Source organism: Conger conger, chromosome 1 (genome assembly GCF_963514075.1).
Source record: "Conger conger chromosome 1, fConCon1.1, whole genome shotgun sequence".
NCBI classification, from domain to species: domain Eukaryota; kingdom Metazoa; phylum Chordata; class Actinopteri; order Anguilliformes; family Congridae; genus Conger; species Conger conger.
Window position 1 is genome coordinate 13,886,890 of NC_083760.1, and position 21,708 is coordinate 13,908,597.

At 39.5% G+C, this 21,708-nt stretch overlaps 1 protein-coding gene across 1 annotated transcript; it reads left to right on the forward strand.

The window, feature by feature from the left end:
* Window positions 1-661: 661 nt before the first annotated feature.
* papola (poly(A) polymerase alpha) lies at window positions 662-21,646 on the forward strand. Its single transcript, XM_061233673.1, has 23 exons — window positions 662-919; window positions 4,124-4,294; window positions 4,721-4,787; window positions 4,990-5,071; window positions 5,407-5,516; window positions 6,631-6,684; window positions 7,060-7,171; window positions 7,710-7,799; window positions 8,554-8,692; window positions 9,148-9,220; window positions 9,430-9,550; window positions 10,263-10,347; window positions 14,626-14,679; window positions 14,956-15,075; window positions 15,336-15,445; window positions 16,163-16,284; window positions 16,823-16,959; window positions 17,309-17,376; window positions 17,453-17,625; window positions 18,436-18,501; window positions 18,678-18,722; window positions 20,193-20,234; window positions 20,712-21,646. The coding sequence occupies exons 1-23, from the start codon at window positions 912-914 to the stop codon at window positions 20,805-20,807; spliced, it is 2,145 nt and encodes a 714-aa protein (XP_061089657.1). The 5' UTR covers window positions 662-911; the 3' UTR covers window positions 20,808-21,646.
* The last annotated feature ends 62 nt before the right edge of the window (window positions 21,647-21,708 follow it).

The window sequence follows — 21,708 nt, forward strand, 5'->3', positions numbered from 1 at the left end:
GGTCAAGTGGTTCAGCAGTTTTACAGACCAAATTTCAGAATGGGGAAGAAATGTGATCTAAGTGACTTTGACTGTGGAATGATTGCTAGTGCCAGAATTTCTCAGAAACTGCTGATCTCCTGGGATTATGATGCACAACAATCTCTAGAGTTTGTACAGAATGGTGTGAAAAACAAGAAACATCCAGTGAGCATTAACAAGGTGAAAACACCTTGTTAATGAGAGAGGTCAATGAAGAAGGGCTGTCAAAACTGAAAGGAAGGTGACAGTAATGCAAATAACCACACAACAGTGGTATGCAGAAGAGCATCTCTAGACACACAACGCGTAAAACCTCTTATATGGATAGGCTACAGCAGCAGAAGTATAAAAATAAGTCTAAAAAACAGGTCTAATAAATACCTAATAAAGTGCCCACTAAGTGTATCTTTCAATACTTGAAACTATTGAGAAAAGGATGGTTCACAAATAAATTTTCAAACAGGCTACAACCATTTTCGACCGAGGTCTACTCCGCAAAAGACGTTGTGTAAAATCTACTCATATTAATAAACGTAACGATGATGAACCACCTTTAAAATACCAACCAACCATCTGAAAAGTTGTGCTTTGTTTTCGCAACTGCATTGGTGTCAGTCCGCGTGGGGAGCGTCAATGCTTTGTGCACACAGCAGTAAAGAATTCAGCGTGCTGCGCTTGTGGTATCTTCCCTACGCACAGTCGACGGCGCGCGCTTATGCAACGTCATTCTTCAAGGTTGCTGTGGCAGCACTGTTGCGCCATGTTGAACAGAAACGGGGAATTACCAATGTTCAAAACAGAAGATTGAGGGATACAACAAAACATTCAGTGAAGATGAAAGTCCCATGAAAACGCATTTTATGTTTTAACCGTGCACACAAGTTAATACCATGCCTTTGTAAGTATGCGTCCAGCGTTGTCTAATGCCTAGTTGTAACCAGACAGTTATTTAGCTAACGTTAGCTAGCTATTGGATTTGGGCCTACTGCTAACTGGAGTGAAACTTCTGGCAAAGATTTGACCGATTTCGCAAACGCTTTAACGAATTGGCTGTACGTTTAATAAAATATTACCTGCGCACAATAGCTGGCTAGTTGTTAATGCACTAATTCCTCAATCATTTAGCTAATGATACTCCCATCTTTTCGAGGCGACATTTAGCTAAATTAGCTATCCTGCTAGCTCTAGATTAAGTTGCTGCCATTATAGCTAGCTATCTGCAGTTCAACTACGGAATAGCTAGCTAACGTTAGCTCAAGATGGCAACTTGTTCCTTCGCTAGCTACAGGAACGTTGTGAGCAAGGTAACATTGCAGTTTCTTCGTTAATCTAACTAGCTATCTAAGTAGATAAACTGGCGGCGAACTGGTAAAGCATGTAACATACGTTTGTAGCTAAGCTACATTTTTAGTGTTGGCAAGCCAAAATGGAAATGGATACGGAAAACCAGCCCATGTTTGTTCGCTAATTGAACGGTTAACCTAGATAGCTAACTATAATTACAAATAAACGAGCTAGCTAGCTACATTGTTTATTTCGTAGTGCTAGGTCGCTAACCTCAGCTGGCTAGCAGCATAGCCGATTGTCGTTTTGAAAGTTTCGCGAGCTAACTTGTTCGCTAACGATAAGCCAGTCGACAGTGGGTTTGCTTTTACTTAGCTACGTCCCCATATAATGAAAATCAAGTTTCCCACCATTATCTGTGCACTCTAGCTAGTGTTGCGGGAGTTTGGTGGTACGAGCATATTAGGGAGGACAGGAATGTAGACCGCAGTGGGTGCACGTGAACTCAACAATAGATTTATCACAGAAAACGTACGTTAGGTTTGTCCACTTTTTTTGTTTACTTGTTACACTTTATTGATGGGCGTATGAGGTTAGTATGATGTAACGTTAGATAGCACAAGCCAAAACACTTAAGTTAAACCCATAATGTATTTTTATCAACGATACAAATGGAAGTATTCTATTCACGGTCGACGGCACCGAACATTTCTGTCCCACCTTCTCTAAACTGCAAAAGCCCCATTATATGATGTAATTAAATCTTTAAAATTTCTGAGTCGTCATTCATTTCTGTGGTTTGAAAAAATGAGACCGTGAATGCTTTATGACTTGTCACCCAATGTATACATTTATGTAATTGTTGGAATGATGATGAATTCTGTTTCTGATTACTCTTGTTGATGAGCAAAGCATTGCAAACGGTTCTGCAAGTTTATTGAACCGGGGCCCGAGCGTTCTTGATGCGGACAAAGCGATGGTTTTAAGTGTCACGGTAGCTGTGAAATTAAGTCATTGGCTGCTGCTTTGTTATAACTCATATTGCCCTCCATTTGTGAGAGAACGTCCCAAATGCAAAACTTGTAGCCACACCCGAAACTAGCAAACTGTTTTCCTTTCTGGTCATACTCCCTTCAAAATTTCTGCATTTCAGGGGCGTAACCAAAAGCGGTTAAACACTTAATTCCAAGTACGAGACCCCAGTGCATCATCACACTATACTGCTGCTGCAGCAACAATACTCTGTCAATAAATGTTCAACAACCGAGTTTGATGTGGCATGTTAGGTCTGGTCTATTACTTTCTAATAATAATAATGATAATAATAATAATAATAATAATAAAAATAATCTCTACAGCCTTCAAATAATGTTTGCACCGGGTTTCTGCAATTTACCCTAAGTTTCTATGGGATGTGCTCGAAGTCAGTCGCATTGACCCCAGAAATATTTTCAGTTTTTGAAACTACTCAAAAGAGGATGATGTAGGCTTTTTAACGATACCAAAGTTATCTCTCTACTCCAGATATCATGGAAGTATCCCGTTGCAGTGCCACCAAACCATGTTTTGGAGAAAAACAGCTTCAAAGTTTTGTAGTAAGAGTTGCGTGAGGCTGGGAGACTACCAACACAGGGCTAGCGAAACTCTGGGGCTATAACTGGTCGTTTAACAATTTTTTACTCTGGACATTTCCTGTTGACATTCAGACATACGCACCATGAAAGCAAATATGTTAACATGTAGCCACAAACACAGCTGATGTGGTTGTTTGTGACAATGGTTATAAGCTGGCTAGCCTCCAAACACTCCAAAGCATTTAAAAGAGTTTAAGCTTAAAAACTCAGAGTAATGTTTGATCATGCACTCTGGGAATACAGCTGCTGTAGCTCTGCTGTTTTTCGGTTGTGCCTTTCCCGGACCTTTCTGCTGATTGCGATATTGGAGTAACAGCTGCCACAGTTGCAAATGATAGAAATCCACACTTTCGTGTATAATATTTTTGAATACCATCAGCATTTTGTGGAGGCCGGCCAAAATTTGATAGAGGCAGCCGCACGGAAATCCCTGACATTGTATGCCCTAATTAAAATGATTCTGGACAGTTTCTTGCACTTCAAAACATTTCAGTACACTTTATTTGGTTTGGTATGCCTAAATGGATTTACCTCCTAATCCAAAAAGAGTCCCGTTTCTAATTTCCGTGCCTTCCCATTAATCCCTTATGTGTAGCAATATCCTGGTATTGTTCAGACTCCACTGTGTATGTAAAGATTTAGATGTTATTGTCCAGTATAAGGAAAGCTTTGAATTGATCAGGCCGATAACATACATTCTCTCTGGGTGGCATACTTTTTTTTCTTCTTTCAGTTTGGTATATCCAGGTTGTGTTTTGGTGCTATTTTTCTGTTGCACTGTAACTCTGTCAATTTGAGTCAGTTGGAGGGTGCAGAGTAGGTCACAATCTCATTCGAAATGTGCACTCTGCAATCCCAAGAGTTCATCAGTCAGGCTTGCACAAGCACCATGCAAGCCTAACAGATGGGCAGGCTTAACTCTGGGTTAAGTGTTTCCTCTACAGTATGGATGTGGGTCATTGCTCTCTGTTCATTTGTCAGTTAAGGAAGTTCAATATTGACGTGATAGCTAGGCGGCTAATTATTGTTATAGCTGACTTGTTTATTCATCATGAAAATGTTTCTGGTTACAGTATTAACTAGCTCGCTTGCTTACTAAGTAGCATGGGCCAGGGCCAAGTGGCTGGTACACACATTGGAAAATGTAATGTTTTTTCATTGCTGTTTGTTTACTTTTTGTACAGTCCTATTGCAAATCAAGTGCAAACGTCTCAACAGTCGCCAAAGCATTACGGCATCACGTCTCCAATCAGCCTTGCCCTGCCCAAAGAGGTGGACCTGGCTCTCACACGGAAGCTGACGGAGGCACTGAAGCCTTATGGCGTGTTTGAGGAAGAGCTTGAATTGCAGCGCAGGTAATGCTGTGCACCCCCTTTTCAAAATGTTAAAGCAATTAGATTTGACTCCAAAGCGTGTCCTCTAACTGTATAGCCACAGTATAACCGTGTAACTACTACCATCGATTGAATGTCCTCATAAACACTTCAGATGCAAGTAATCTATTCTCTGTTCCTTATATTTTCTTAGTAATTGTACATAATTTGTTTTGCCATACAATTGAAGTAGTTAGTAATAAATCTATCATGTCTGGCTATCAAATGGGTCTGACATGCCAGAAAATTAATTCCTTGAAGTTAGAGAATTTCAGGCTCCAGTCAGATAACTGGCAGGTAAGTATTGTGATAATTGCATTTTAAACCTAGTCTGTTATTGAAATATATATGGGCATCGTCAGTTGTTCTGTTAGAAGAGTGAAATTAACATGTTTCTTTTTTCTGTAGAATTTTGGTTTTAGGCAAATTAAACATGCTGGTTAAAGAATGGATCAGGGACATCAGTGAAACAAAGGTATAATATGAATTTTATTTTCTTGAAGGTTTGGAATATTGGAAAGGTTCTGTTTGGATGTATTGGATGCCTCTTTAAAAGTATTTTACAGTGATGTCAGTGACTGGTTTCTGATCATGTCTATCACCTTATTTTGCTATGCATTTGAATGAAAGGCCACATTTGTGAATGTATCTGTTTTGTGCTCTTGCTTCCCTTGCAGAACTTGCCTATGTCTATAATTGAAAATGTTGGAGGAAAGATATTCACATTTGGCTCCTACAGACTAGGAGTTCATACTAAAGGTAATAGTGTGATAATGTAAAATGCTGCGTGCGTTTATATGTTGTATATTTCTTCAAGGTGCCTTTTGTATGTTTAAAAAGGCCCGGTTGGCATAAGCGGGACAAAGAGCCATCACAGTTTAAATGAAAGTGCTTGGTCAGTGAGACATTGTGTTTCCAAAGCCAAACAACCGTGGAATGAATCGACCCTAATCTGCTTTCTCTTGCAAAAGATGTGGAGTGGCTTGTCTAAAAGGAATGTGCTATTGGAAATGTTGACATACAGTGCATTTAAGCAGAAATGCATTGATCTTTGTACTGTGGTAATGGTGACTTTGGTTGTCATGCTTTTGAAGGTGCTGATATTGATGCCCTCTGTGTTGCCCCACGCCATGTTGAACGAGCCGATTTCTTCTCTTCTTTTTATGAGAAGCTGAAAGAACAAGAAGAGGTCAAAGACCTGAGGGTAGGAAAGCTTTTCAGCAGTTTCATTAATTAATTATGCATACTCAATGTGATGTTATTTAATGTGAAATTAATTGATTTCACTTAAGCCTTTTACTGCAGTGTATCTGTATAAAAATAATTTTGTAACCCCCAGGAACCTCTAGCAAGCTAATCAATATAGTAATAAAAAGAAATAGTTATATTGCGAAGAAAGCATTAAATTGCCAGAGGCAATGAAATAATTACATCTGAATAAATTATAATGTATGCCGTTTTATTACATAACATTACACAAACCCTATTAACATAAATAATGAGCTACTGCCATGAATTTCTCATGCACATATCCACGGTTGTTTTTCATGTAATGTACTCTCTGATATCATCTGCACAGGTCAAAAGCTCGGAAGCGATGCGTTTCATGGGCTTGGCCTGACGAGCGCATTTTATGTCAGGCTTTATGTCAGGCAAACACGATTTAGCAGAGATCAATGTAAACTAAGTGCTGAAATGTCAGCAGTGTCACCACGGGGATGAAGAACTGCTTTTCCACTTAGTAATTTGCTGGGTAGGGCGAGACATGAGAACAAGTCTTTTTTCAGACTTGTGAATGTAGCTGTTCATAAGTTCCAGGTGCTGGTTCTTGTGAAATGGGTCAGCTATCCAAAAATAAAAATCATTTACAATACTTAATAATTCAACATAATTATCAAAAACCTGAATGGCAATTATTTATTTGACTGCAATTTGAGTGTTATGTAATTTTAATGTTTAAAGCCTTTAGACTCCATAGTTTCCTGTGGAAATGTACCCGTGTGTGAGAAAATGTGTGGCATCTGCAGTGGCTCAGTACATCTCTTGGTTGTGGGTGGTTCAGGCCCAGTGTAAATTCAGGCAGCATTGGCATATTTACACAGTCATCATGCATAAGTACTGCCTCTATAATTCCATTCTCCCTCTGTGTAAATATGACTGTTTTTGTGACTCTAATGGTTAGATTTCACCAGCATGAACATGTGAACATTATCAAAATATCAAGATGTGTTGGTATTACTAATCTTATGGTCCACTCTGTGGCTGGCTTTCATCTGGGAAAATGTTGATGTGACTCATGACTTCTCTTTCCCTTTCAGGCTGTGGAGGAGGCGTTTGTTCCAGTAATAAAATTATCCTTTGATGGCATTGAGGTATTTTCCTTGATTCAGACAGGCGTCTAGCTTTTATATTTATGTAGACTGCATACTGTATTTCTGATGCCAGTTTTGAGTGTCTCATGCACTGTGGTGGGGTTATTTTTAAGAAATGTGGATGGCTTTATTACCAGCAGAATTGTTCAACCATTAAATAATCCATGAAAAAAATATCTTGTTTATGGGACTGTGGGGGCTAGTTGTGTCTTTGGCCAATGGATTAGCCCTAGTCATCTATTTGCCTTAATGTGGTCAGGTCTTTACAAACCACATTCAATAACATAAGGTGTTACTTAGCATGTTCTGACCAATCAATGTTTAAGTATAAACCTCATTTCTTAATGGTTCTTAAAGCTGTTTTTGTTTTTATAGATTGACATATTGTTTGCCCGGTTAGCCCTGCAAACGATTCCTGAAGATCTGGATTTACGTGATGATAGTTTGCTGAAGAATTTGGACATCCGATGTATTAGAAGCCTTAATGGTAAATTTTTATTTTGGAACAGCAGTGTTTTAATTTCATATTTTGATCTGGAATCACTAATCGTGACATTACAGACTGCCTAATATGTTGCCCTGTATTTTAAGTTGCATATTTTACAGTTTTTTTAAAAAGCTATCTGGCAATTAACTGGCAATTATAATCAATGAGTGTTTTCTTATTGAAGATCAACTTTGACATTTGGAAAAGATTGAGCAACAGTAAATGTATTAGTGCCTTTTTAATGGGTCTGGAGCATGTTGGTTTTAGGTATACAGTACAAACATCTTGCCATTATCAATACAATTGCCATGTGATTAACAATGTCTCTTTGCTTTAATAAAAAATAATTGGACACATTTGTTGGGTCAGAAATTCATAGGTCATTTTCACAGTCAAGATTAAAATTTTGGTTAAGGAGCAGGGCAGCTGGGTGCTTTGAGATGATAAAAGTACTTAGTCTCTCTGATTGTAATGAAATGTTAACTTGTCTCTGGATGCGATTGTGTAGATGATCAGTTTTATCCCCCCTCATTCACAGGTTGCAGAGTCACTGATGAAATCTTGCACTTGGTGCCAAACATTGAGAACTTCAGACTGACCCTGAGGGCCATCAAGCTGTGGGCTAAGCGTAAGTTTGGCCTCATGCCAGTTTTTTTTGCCTTTCTGAAGTGGCGCAGCCTTTTCATATCACTTGCATTTTCACTTTTCATTTACTTCTTTATTATTAATAATTATTAAATTATTAAGTTGAGTTTATTTTCTTCTTGAAAAGAATCTTAGATATCAAAGGCAGCTTAAAGCATGAATGTATTCTCTCGCACTCATGGTGTGTGCACACGCAAACACAGACACAAACGCACACCATTTTGCAGTAGATTACTGTAGTCAATGTTTCAGTTGTCTTTGTAGATCAGTTGTAGCTGTTCTATGCTCTTTTCAGTAAATAATGCAAAATATGGCAACTTTATAAAAACTTCATTTATTTACATTTTAGTCATTTGGCAGACGCTTTTGATCCAAAGCGACTTACAAGTGCATAGGTTCTACCATAAGTCAAAGCATCACATCCAGAAACTAGCAAAATACACATGAAATGCTGTTCTAAACATAGTTGTCATGATAAGTCCTTCCACCACTGAGGAACCAGAACGGAAAACAGGCGTGAACGTGCAGCTCGACCGCCAGGTGCACGTAGAGAGGGAACCATAAGGCGACCAGAGCTGGCAGACCAGAGTGGTCTAGCTGGGGAGTAGGGAGTGATCAGGGATTGTATGTAAGGTGGGGCAGTCCCCTTAGCAGCCTGAAATGCCAACACTAGGGCCTTGAAACGGATGTGTTTATATCATACCATGTATCAAGGTATTTTTGACTGATTCCTTTAGGTCACAACATCTACTCCAACATCCTGGGCTTTCTGGGTGGGGTGTCGTGGGCCATGCTAGTTGCCAGAACCTGCCAGCTGTACCCCAATGCCGTGGCATCCACACTAGTGCACAAGTTCTTCCTGGTCTTCTCAAAGTGGTGAGCTCTGAAACAAAACTCTCCAGAAAGCGCAACACAAAAACCCTTTGCCATTATTAGTTGTGGTCTTGAGAAAGATGTTACTGGGTAATAGAATGGTTTGACACTGGATTTTCTAAATTTGGAGGTATGAATAATAGTGAATGAAGGCATGAAGATAATCATGAACAGGTGGTAATATGTTCTGCTTGGAACCTGTGGCATAGTTTGTAGTGTACTATAGCTAACTTGTAACACCTAGGCCTTTTTGTTCAGTCGCATCCTTGCCTCTGAATAGCAGTGAATGAATGACTGCACAAACATCGTAAATACATTTTAAAAAAATGGTTTTACAAAAAATACTTTTTCAGGTATGACATCTGGCTAAATTTCCTGTATTAGCAAACCTGTTGACTAGCTAACGCTGTTCATATAATTTTGAATGAGGTTATTTTCCGTGCTTCTTTCTCACTTAGGGAATGGCCAAACCCAGTCCTTCTGAAGCAACCCGAGGACTGCAACCTCAACCTCCCTGTGTGGGACCCTAGGGTAATATGTCCTTTGTCTATTCAGTCCACTGAGCACCTGCTCTAGGGTGCTTCTTTCATTTGTAATAGCATAAGAACATGTAGATGTTGATCATTATCGTTAATGTATTGCCGTCAGTATTGCCATGGTTTTAGAGATTTTAAGAGAGATGAGCACTGCAGTGAGAATGTGGTTGCAGGACAGCAACAATGTGTAAACTGTTGTTCCAGGTCACCCCCAGTGACAGGTACCACCTGATGCCAATCATCACACCAGCCTACCCCCAGCAGAACTCCACCTACAATGTGTCTGTGTCCACCCGTGCTGTCATGATCGATGAGTTTAAACAGGGTCAGTTTGGTCCCTTGTTTTAACAAGCAATGACGTTTTCAGCGCCTTATGGATTTAATATACATGCAATTATACACATATGCCGAATATGTGAATGGAAGTACCTACAGGCACCTTGAATGAACTAGATGCAGTGGTCACATTCTTTTTTTTGGGGGGATTACAGTGGGTGCTGACCCAGGCTTGAACTGCATACTCCTATTTCTATGAGCCAATCATCTTCCGGTGGCTGGCATTTGTTTTGTTTATTAATCACAATGTTTACACAGTCATTAATAGCACTGTGAAATTCAAAGAGAAAGCACTTTAAATGTAAAAGAGATGTCACACTCTTGCTAGCTTGTTCAGCACTAGTACATTAAAACAGAAATCGCTCCTAGGAATTTTTTAATATTATTAGCCTGTTTGGCAAACATTTGCTTTGATCAGAACACCCCAAACAGTATTTGTAACTAATTTCATCCTGCTATTCCTCCATTTCCACATCTGTTACAAGTGTCATTCTAAAATTCTGAATGGCGTACATGTATTGTGTTCTTTTTATGGCAAACGTAGTTATTTTTTTTATCGGAATGCAAGTGAATTGCTGTAAAATGCAGATGTTGAAATTCTAAAGATGCAGTATTCCATGGGCTAGCACGACCACTGACATTGTTAATTTCAGGAAATACTGTTTGTATTGTCTATTTAGATGTGTCTTTTGTATTTACAGGTCTTGCCATCACAGATGAAATTTTGCAGAATAAAGCAGAGTGGTCCAAACTATTTGAAGCACCAAACTTCTTTCAGAAATACAAGTATGTATTAAACTGTTTATCTTGTTGGACACACGTGGTGAGGCATATTTCTTTAAATAAAGATTCATTTTTAAAACAAAGCATTTTCTTAGCATACATGATTTTTGTATGATTTGTGATCCAGTCAGTGTTGATTTGAAATAAAGACCTACATATACAGATAAGACTCCAAACAATTTATTGCCTTATACCATCCTTTATCACTGACATTGAGGATGCTTTTCAGACACTGGGTACATAATGATCATATTCTTAAGAATGTTTTTCTCCACTACAGAAGTGTCAGTTTAACTGGTAGTTATTGTCTATTTGGACCACAGTCCACAAACAGTATTTTGCATCCCCATTGCTTATTTCATTTAACGCAGGTAGGTAGAATAGTTGCCTTATTAAAATGTTTATTTTTTTATTATTGTGCATTATTACATTGTATGAATTTCAAATAAAATGCTTTAGTACACAAATTGTACTATGTATTTCTTGTTAGTCTGTTTTTAATAGCTTTCTTTTTTTCTTCCCCGTTTTTCCTCAATATTAGACTAATGATACCAGTGCAGACCACTTACTAAAAATACTGTCTATGGTTATAACTTAAATAAAGCTACTACTGGGTAATTAAAGAAGTTACAGTGATTCTTTGGCACTAGATGTAACTTTAAATCTCAGCCTGACATTTAGCCCATTATGAAATGCATGAGTGGAAATTTTTAATGATATGCTTGTTATACTCTTTGTAGTCCCCCATGAAAATGAGCTTTGTTGAGGCTAATGAGCGGTGCTTTGCCCTCTCATAGAAGTTTGTGTGTCTAAGTTCAGTTAGGCCAGTGTTTATACCCCTTACTGCAGAATTTAATCACGTTTGGTTTACTCTGTTAATCGGGAAGTTGAGAAACACAGAACGGCAAGCTGGTCTCTTTGTGATAATTGACTCTAGCCCATTTGGAAAATAATAATATAATGCTAACAGTGAGAACAGGCCTTTCATAGGTCTTTATTTGGCCAATATTTTCAGTGAATCCATCATTTTTCTGAGATCTCTGAGAATTACTAGTCTCAAAACCCCTCTATCCTGGCAAATTGTTCAATTGAAGCACTTCAGTTCCAGATAACACTGTGGAACTGACTTCCAGTGTTATCTCGTTACTAAAGTATGATTGCTTCTACAGTCAACATTATTATTATTATTATTATTATTGAATTCATATTGTCTACGCAGTAGATGTCTTCTGAAGCCTCGACAGCCTACCTACTTCATATTACTTAGAGGAATAATGGTAATGTAATGCCAATAATAATAACAATAATAATACTAATGGTGAAGTTTTTACCTTTAAACATTGAGGAGAGTAATAAAAAGGAGGCTGTTGCATACAAAATGTAACCGTTTAAAGCAACCACTTAATCTAACGGAATATGAGTAAATTCAGATAATATAAATCAAAGGCCCTGCGATGGACTGGCGACCTGTCCAGGGTGTATTCCTGCCTTTCGCCCAATGTATGCTGGGATAGGCTCCAGCCCCCCTGCGACCCTGTTCAGGATAAGCGGGTTAAGATAATGGATGGATGGATGGAATATAAATCAAAGGCTGAAGTTCTCCCACAGTCCCCTATTCATTTGGGTAAGAGAAAGTTGGGGTTAGCTGTCTTATGCGCTAGAACCTCATTTATTGGTCCAAAAAGGCCACTGCACAAAACTTGTTGGTAGCTATATTCCGGGACTTGATGATATCTAATGCCTTAAACACAATAAATGAAACCTAAATGTTTAGCAACAGCATTTTGTACCAGCTCAGTATACTTCTCAAGTTACAAGTTGTTTTACCCCTAGTGAAGTGCAGTAGAGCATAGTCTTGCTTATGATCCAGCACCCCTGGTGTGTAATATATTTAGAGAAACCTCAATGCTTCATATAATGTACAAAGGTATGCTAAACTAGTCTTTAACACGTATAACCCATCTTGGGGTCATAAGACAAAACCATGCTCTAAAATCTGCCTGCAAACAATAGGAGATATTATAGTTATGATGGTAAAAATTGGCCTTGTTTAGATCCCTGCTGCACTACACAGATAGTGTAGAATGTGTCATGAGTCGACACCTTAAACCCTGTCCGAGAAAGAAAATTGTCGCCAAAGATCCAGTATTATATTTATATTTATAGTATACAGTTCTGTATATCCAGTTGAAAAGTCTATTTATTGATAGACAACCAGATCTGAAGAAAACTGAATTCAGAATTGTATGACTAGATTTTACATAAAACCGTGTAGCAATTACACAGTCAGAGCTTGGCTCTGACATTGCATTACTAAAACTGCCTTAATTGTGTTGTTAGCCCTTTTTTCTTAAGGGAGATAAGTAGGAGCTCGAGTTTCCATGAACTGAATGTAAAAATGGTAAAACAGCCTTTTGAAATAGTGCATACTATATTGAGCTCTGCCCTGGAAAATGAACAGCAGTGATAATGTGAAAACCATTGTATAGTCACTGTCAGGCCCAGTTCTCTTTCAGTTCTTTACCATAGAAATGGAAGAATGGCTTTTTGAAGACCCCAGCTCTTCGAAAAAAGGATTAAAAGGTCCTCAGATATAACTATTCCACAGAAGATTGATCTTCAACAAACATTTCAGTTTATTTTATGACTGCTTAGTTTGCATGAACATATACTATTATTGGAGTTTTTGTGTAAGTCTCTCCCATGCATATGTAAATTGTTGCATTTATTTGTAGAATAAACAACATTTGGTGGCAGAGTGCGATCATTTTTATTGCAGGAAGGCCATAAACGGCTTTGTGTGCTCCACATTACAGTGCACAGCCCTTTTACTAGTTTTCTATTGATACTTTGTCAAGAGCATACTTCTAGCCGCACAAAAACCATATAGATCAGAATGATCCAGGATGTGCCTGAAGATTATGTAATTTTAATTAAAAAGTGATATTATTGGACTCGGACATCAGGATTCTTTTAAATACAGCTATAGTTCAGGGTTATTTTCAGTAAGAACCATAAGGTTTGCATTGGTTTGTGAAGTCATGTACTACATGTTTTGAATAAAAAATATATGTATTCTTGTCTCTGACCTTTTCATTTTCCACTAAGGCCCAAAGTTATTCTCATTAGGCTGTATGTTTATCACCAAAACTGCAAATCAAAAGCACGTTTGGATGCTTTTAAAAAAATGTAAAAAGTCACCTGGAAGTTCCCTGGAGCAGATGTCAAACCAATTAAGTCAAACCACTCATTGGAGTTTAGTCTGGGGGTAATTCTGTAAGTCTAATATGGCGCATTCACATTCCTTAATATGTGCTATATTTTACTGTGTAAAATGTAATGGAAGATTTTTATTTTTTATTTTATGCACCCCATAGCCTTAAAACTAGGACAATCTACCAAATAAATAAAAATACCATTACCTGATACCCTTCTGTGAGTGAATTGTGGTCAGTTTATTTTCCAAGCTTTTGTGTTCCCCCCCCTTCCCCCATCCAAACGTGTCTCTGGATTTACCAGGGACCTCCAAGTTACAGGTCAGTGATATTTTGCACTGGTGTGGACGCAGTGTTTGGCATTTAGAACCCCCCCCTCCCTTATCGCAGAACATGTCAGTTACTTGGAATTTGAAATGGTTATCCTGCTGCTTGCTTAGTAAAAAGGTACCCTCAATTGTGTTCTGCCTGTGGGGGCTAAACCTTTTACCAGGAAGCTGTATGCTCGATCTTTACATAGTATTGTGGAGAAACTTCAGTTTCGATTCAGCTTTTTGGAGTAGATACGCTCTATTCAGCTTAAAAGAACCTGACAAGTGAGTTATCAGTTTCCCCAGAGTTGGATATTTTATCTCATTTGAATGGCCGTGTGTGCACTCTCGAGAGTCATGTCTGTTATTCTTGAGTGCAGTGCAAACCAGCCTAGCATTACTAGTGCTACCCGTACGCAATCGGTTTGTGAATCCGTTGTTTTGTCAATTCTCCCGAGATTAAAGAAGTTCTGTACTCAGTGTTTCAGCAAGTATGTCCATCCATTCTTCTGTGGACTTTACTCAGGCTGATAGACTGGGCTGTAGTGGTTTTGCAGTTGAATTCATTGGGAATGTGTGGCCTCTTGATAGGGGACTGGCGTGACCTTGTGTTTCTCTTTTCTTGTTCTGCATTGCCTGGCCTTCTAATTGTACCTCTATTGATGAGTGTGAAGGTGAACAGCTGCACTTGCCTTTGTTCTACGGCACTGTTTTATTAAGCGTATAATGGCATTGTTCTGTTTTTATATTCCAAGGCATTATATTGTGTTGCTAGCGAGTGCTCCGACAGAGAAACAGCACCTGGAGTGGTGAGTATAACTCCAGTGTGACACATTTTAACTTTATTTTAACTATCACTGAATTACTTCAGAGAGACAGGGGCACAAAAGATCAGATGGAAAAAAATATATATATTATTTTGTGACTCACGTTTGTTTTGTCTCAGGCATTTTGCAACCTTAGTGAGCATTTCTTGTTTTAGATGTATTATATGATGATTTTACACTCGTAATTTTCCAACTAATGCTGGCCTTGAGGTGTAACAATGGACCTTTGTAAATGCTCAAACGCTATTTTGGTTGCAGGGTTGGCCTGGTGGAGTCCAAAATTCGCATTCTGGTTGGGAATCTGGAGAAGAATGAGTTCATCACACTTGCACATGTGAACCCACAGTCATTCCCTGGTCCGAAAGAAGACGTTGAGAAGTGAGTTCAACAATGGCCGACAGTTATACAGTACTGCTCCCTCATGCATAGCATCTATAATAATAAAATAATAACGATAGCTTTATACGTATCGTCTATCTGCACTGCACTACTGGAGAAGTAGTACAGTTTTGTTCGCGCTGACTTGTTTTGCTTCTGAAAGGTAACTTTATATTCAGGTTTACACCATGACTGTGCGGGTTGCTTGTGCCCCTGTATCATATCATATATCCCTGTATTTTATTCTTCTGTTTGATCAGACAAGAATTCAACACAATGTGGGTCATTGGGATTGTGTTCAAGAAAGTAGAGGGCTCTGAAAATCTCAATGTGGATCTGACATACGACATCCAGTCTTTCACCGACACCGGTAAGCCTGTTTTTGATCATATTTAATGAGCTCTGCCTGGGAGGTCTGTCGACTTTTCATCAAACTTTCCATTTGATGAGCGTGTCAAGTGATTGATTCATTAATTATGGTTGTTTTTTCATTTCATCAAAGATAAGTAGAACAGCCTTTAATTGTTGCTTTTTTTTATTAGGAAAACACACCTCGAACAGCACTCATTCTCAGAGAACAGCTGTGAAGTACAGATCAGCGTTTAATTAAAATCTCAATCTAACCTAATTAACTGAGCTCTATTAGAAAGGGGAAATCCAGGCCAAGACCAGGATTCAAAGACACGTTCATATCAAAAAATGTAATTAATCGAATTTAACTTTGGAAACAAAATAATGAAACTTCACTTTTATAGACAAATAGATTATTTTTTGAGATTTAGTGAAAGGGTTTTTTTGTCATGAGGTTGTCACTTATGTTAACTTGTATCCATATTCAAGTTTTTTTTAATGTGCTTTATCTCAGTTTTGGGACAGCAGCATAGATTCTGTGCTATATTTTGGGAATGAAATGTTGCACAATACTGTGGATGGATAGTTTTAATTTGAACTAATTACATGGTATGGCCATAAGCATTATCCATGCCAAGAATAGGTATAGCGTGTTTAGCGTAAGTAGATTCATGATACTTAGGGACAAGTCTATGTTCTATAGTTGAGTGTTTATTTATTTATGTTTTTGCTTTAGTGTACAGACAAGCAATAAGCAGTAAGATGTTTGAAGCAGACATGAAGATCACAGCCATGCACGTGAAGAGGAAGCAACTCCACCAGCTCCTGCCGAACCTGGTCATACAGAAACGAAGGAAGGTGAGATCTATTATACATCCATGCCCAATTCATCATTTTACCAACTTAAATTTCCATTAACGTTATCCTATCTGGCATCCTGGTATGCTTTTCAACTGGTCCACTCTAATACTGACTAAGAGTCTGAAAGCATATCAATATTATCATATTAAATAACATCATATTTGTTGCTATTGCATACATATGTTTAAATAAATAAATCCTTAATTTCTTAATCAAATGTCCGTGACTGGTGATTGAAACAGTCACACAGTGAATTCTCAGTAAATGAGTGAATTCTCAGTAAATTAGTGAATTCTCAGTGAATGCGTGAATTCTCAGTAAATGAGTGTGTTCTCAGTGAATGAGTTTGTTCTCAGTGAATGAGTGAATTCTCAGTGAATGAGTGTGTTCTCAGTGAATGAGAGAATTCTCAGTGAATGAGTTTGTTCTCAGTGAATGAGTGAATTCTCAGTGAATGAGTGCGTTCTCAGTGAATGAGTGCGTTCTCAGTGAATGAGTTCGTTCTCAGTGCCTCTGACCTCTCCCTGTGTGACAGCACTCGACAGAGGGGGTTCGTCTGCTGAACGAGACCAATCTGGACCTGTCTTTGGACAGCGACAACAGCATGTCCATTCCCTCGCCCACCGCTGTCCTGAAGAGCTGCCCACTCAACCACGCCTCCAACCTGCCTGGGTGAGTCTGCTGCTTCACCCAGTCACTCTTCTCTAATGCCATTTCCACTGCCTGTTTCTGTGTGTTACTTCTTTCTAATATGCACCCAGTAGAAGGAACAAAAAGTTTTTTTTTCCATTTTTGGTTAGACTTAAAAGATGCTGAAAGCCTGAAATTATATTTCTTTATTTCTTTTTTCTGTATTTTAGTGTGATAGATGATGGCTAAGAATGCAAAATAAAATTTCTGTTGTTTACAACCAGAATTGGTCTCTTCCGTGATGCCTTTCCACTGTTGATTGGTTGTCTGTAGCCACATGTGCTTTGAGCAATGTTTTGTCTCTCTCTTCCCCTCCCTGGTGACGGTGCAGGCCTGTTCCTTCACTGACCAGCCCGTCGGACTCCCAGGCCAAGGCTGATGCTGCAGACTCCTCTGGAGGTTTGTGTGTTTGTGTTTTAACCTCTGTTCAGAGCGCGTTGGGCGTTTGTGATTACTGAACGCTGTTTCCTCACAGGCGTGTCGAACGGACAGAAGCCCAGCTCTGCCGCCACCCAGCCCACGCCCCCCCACACTGCGGCCTCCACACGGGCCACGAACCGCACCCCTCCACCCACACCCAAACCAGCACTGAAGAGGAGCGGCTCCCCTCCGCTGGAGGACAGGGGCAAGAGACCCAGGCTGGAGGAGGTGGCCTGGAGTCTAACGCTCTGTCTTTACATTAACCACATTACACATAACATACATCTTATACTTCATACAGTGTATCACTCTGTCTTTAGATTAACCACATTACACATAACGTACATCTTATACTTCATACAGTGTATCACTCTGTCTTTACATTAACCACATTACACATAACATACATCTTATACTTCACACAGTGTATCACTCTGTCTTTAGATTAACCACATTACACATAACATACATCTTATACTTCATACAGTGTATCACTCTGTCTTTACATTAACCACATTACACATAACGTACATCTTATACTTCATGCAGTGTATCACTCTGTCTTTACATTAACCACATTACACATAATGTACATCTTATACTTCATGCCGTGTATCACTCTGTCTTTAGATTAACCACATTACACATAATGTACATCTTAAACTTCATACACATCTTTTGTCGAGAATGACAAAAGAGCAAATTACACCTCTCGGTTATTGAATGCGATGCAGTAGTGCTTGTCAGTGTTGTATTGTGTAAATGCATGAATATGACATGCCTGTTATTTGTTGAGGCCACTAACTGTAAAAGTTGACATCCTCTTTGCGGGCGCTTTCGCAAGCACCCTGACATTTCTTTTCTGAATTCAGACATGCAGCATCTTGTTATATTCACACTGTATGTTTACTCGGTTGCATACCCCCCCACCCCCAAGTGATTTGTGATGTTCCCCAAAGTTGAGAAATGTGTGAATGGTTTGGTCTATTTATTATAATCCTCCAGTCATTGAGAGGTTCTGTTTCCCGTCTCGCCCAGGACCCGGCTGCAGATGCGGACAGCCCTGCTCTGGACTCTGAGGCAGCGTCGTCTGTAGAGCCGACGGTAAACACCCTTTCACTTCAGTGTTCTTTACGCTGGATTCACATCAGAATCAGGTCTCAATTTTTGTAGTAGTTCACTGAGGTAGCTACCTGCTTTTTTTTTTATGAACAAATGTTATAGTAAATAATTGTAAAATGAGTTTAAATGTCAAATGTATTTTTAATATGTCTTTACAGCAGAGTGGTGAAGACATGAGTCAATCTCAAGAGGGGGAAGGGAAGGTATGGAGGCACTTTATTTACTGTATTCAAGATGGCTGTGCATACTTATGTTTTTATTTTTGCTGTCTAGATTAATATGTTCTGACCAGTTGTACTTTAAGTGACCAATTATTGCCCTATAGGGTTCTAACTTGAATATCCAAGAAGGCAAAGTTGGTCAGAGCAATTCAATGTGCCCTTCTTAATAGCAGAATAGTTAATTGGTGCTTTTGGCGTATTTTAAAGACTGGGGTGAATACTGTAAGAACATCATCATCTAGCACTGAGTCTCTGCTGACAAAGCCTGACAGCCCGTCTCCGAGCGACAGCGAATCGCGACACCTCGCCTGTGGTGGCGTTTGTTGTCATGGCTTTTCTGCTACATCACAAACGGCAGGTCACAGTCACAGAAGCGTCGGCAGTGTAAACCCGCATTGAGTTCACGCCGCGTGCCAGACCCTCATTGTGCAGGGTCAGGGAGCGTCGGTGAGCTCAGGGCCCCAGCGGGGCTGTGCGGTCAGGGACCAGCGTCTGTGCTGTCAGGGACCAGCGTCTGTGCGGTCAGGGACCAGCGTCTGTGACCTGGCTCTTCATCAGCAGTGTAAACCCACATTGAGCCTGTACTGGACCCTCATTGTGCAGGGTCAGGGAGCGTCGGTGAGCTCAGGGCCCCAGCGGGGCTGTGCGGTCAGGGACCAGCGTCTGTGGCTGTGACCTGGCTTCTCACCTGCAGTGTAAACACAGCCCTCAGCGTGTCCTGTAGTGTGCTGCGGTCCCCATCCGCCTGAGAGGCTGTCACCTCTGCTGGCTTCAGACTGCCCCGTTTCTGCTGCTGTGTGTAACTGTGACAGCTAGCAGGGATGGAAATGTGTAACTGACTGTCTCAAACTGATTCAAAATACTGTCCTTTCATATCTAACCAGGAGTACCATGGAAATATGCGCTCTCTTTTACGAGGGAGAACTAACCAAGAGGGCAGCTCAGTCGATCCAAAATATTATACAATTACAGAATTAAATTATTCACATTAAAAACAATGACACACTCCCAGTGAAGCTCTACGTACTGCAGAGTTTTGGTAGAACATACCCCATCGCCCCGTGTACACAGGACATGAAGGCAGTGCTGTAGGTGAACAAGATTTGTTCCATTTCCCCCAGGTCTGACACTCATCAGCTAAGATCAATGTATCGCCTGTGTTCAGACACCTCTGTGACAGTCGGGCTGATGTAGTGCTTAAGCAACAGTCCGTCACTCACAAATGAATGTTCAGTTTAATTCAGATCAACTGCTGAGATCAGTTTGATGTAAAAATATATATATATTTATGCATCATTCCGCTCGTCGTCAGCGTGCACGTTCTGGGAGAGATGAACTGTCCCTGCAGAATAAGATAAGTTTTGGTGACAGTTTGTCACCACATTTGTCAGGATTTTGGGCAGTTGCTTTATCCTGATTTTGTTACGGAATTGTAATTTCTTTACTCTGCAGGAACCAGAGGAGAAAGTAACCTCATCCGTTCCAGTCACACAGGTAGGAATATTCAGCAGAACTCAGGACTTACCGCAGTTTACAAATACTTTATGCGTTACCATTAATGTACATATTATAACTTTCAGCTAATTGTGGAAATTCTGAATGTAGGTACCGTAATGCAAGTGTCATTAGTTATTCATTGAAATTGAATTGTTGAGTGGCAGTTCTGCGGGAAGAAACGTGATATTAATGAGAGGGGTCGGAAGAGAACGGCCAGACTAGTCAAAGCTGACAGGAAGGTGACAGTAATGCAAATAACCACGCATTACACAACAGTGGTATGCAGAAGAGCATCTCTGAACACACAATGCATCAAACCTCTAAATGGATAGGCTACAGCAGCAGAAGACTTCAGTCTAAAAGGTGTCTAAAATACCTAATAAAGTGCTCACTAAGTGTATATAATGTATAAGCACATCCATTTTTTATATATATATATATTTAATATGTGAATCTTATCTTTTCTTCTTTCAGAAAGTGCTCAGCGCAGATCTTTCTGATGTACCCCTTCTCCCACCAAACCCCATTCCAGTCGTGAAGAACTCGATCAAGCTGAGGCTTAGCCGGTAGAAAAACAAAGCCTCTGGAGTCCCGCTAAGCATAGACTGTTTCGGGTCAGAAGGGAGCAGCAGCAGCGATCGACTGCTGCAGAAGAAACAGTGAGCGAATCTACGAGGGAATGTATTGTAATTCCAGATTCGACCACTAGATGGAGGCGCAGCTCTTCTGACTTCTTCAGTGGCATTATCCCAAGACAGGTAGTTTTACAGGAAATAATAATACATATGATGTCATACTTTCACACTGTGTAATGTGACTGCTATAGATATGTGTTTGTGATTTTTATTTCATTGTTTATATTGAACCAGGAGAAGTCTAAAAGTCTAGAGCAGACGTTAATGGTGGATATTATGTTTTGTGGTAGCGTGCTTTATTTTGATGCAGACTTATGACTTGGTGTGGGTTTATGGCATCAACTGTCAAAATTTGAATTGAGTTTCACGCAGCAGCTGCACCTGGTGAAGACCACTAATTCTTTAAGAAAAGTTGTGATTTAAGATGGATTGTGATATTTACAAGGTACGCACTGTCAGCTGTTTGTGCCTTTGGGCTGTTTACGGGGTAGATTTGTTGAAGTAATAGAAATAGTCTCACTAATTGAAATAGCTCAGGTTTGAGTAAATAACTTGACCAAAAACATCTTCAGATATTTCTTTTGTTTAATGTAGCATTTTTTTTTTTGATGGAGGAAAGTAATCCAACCACAAGTAGGTCCAGATTATTCCCAAACATAACTGAAGACTGATTTACGAACAGTGTTTGAGTCAAAGAAACAGATCTGTATAACAACCTTTGGAATAATTTGCTTTGTACTTTGTGTTGTACAAAATAAATACATTTTCTTTGAACGTTGTTATTTTAGTCATTTCTTTGGTTTAGCATAGTAGTGATGCTATAGCAATTTAAGTTA

What these genes read in the sequence shown, in the direction of transcription:
- papola (XM_061233673.1), top strand. An exon ending in GGGACATCAGTGAAACAAAG is followed by an intron (nt 4,788 to 4,989) that starts GTATAATATGAA and finishes CTTCCCTTGCAG; the next exon opens with AACTTGCCTATGTCTATAAT. An exon ending in CTCAAGAGGGGGAAGGGAAG is followed by an intron (nt 18,723 to 20,192) that starts GTATGGAGGCAC and finishes TTTACTCTGCAG; the next exon opens with GAACCAGAGGAGAAAGTAAC.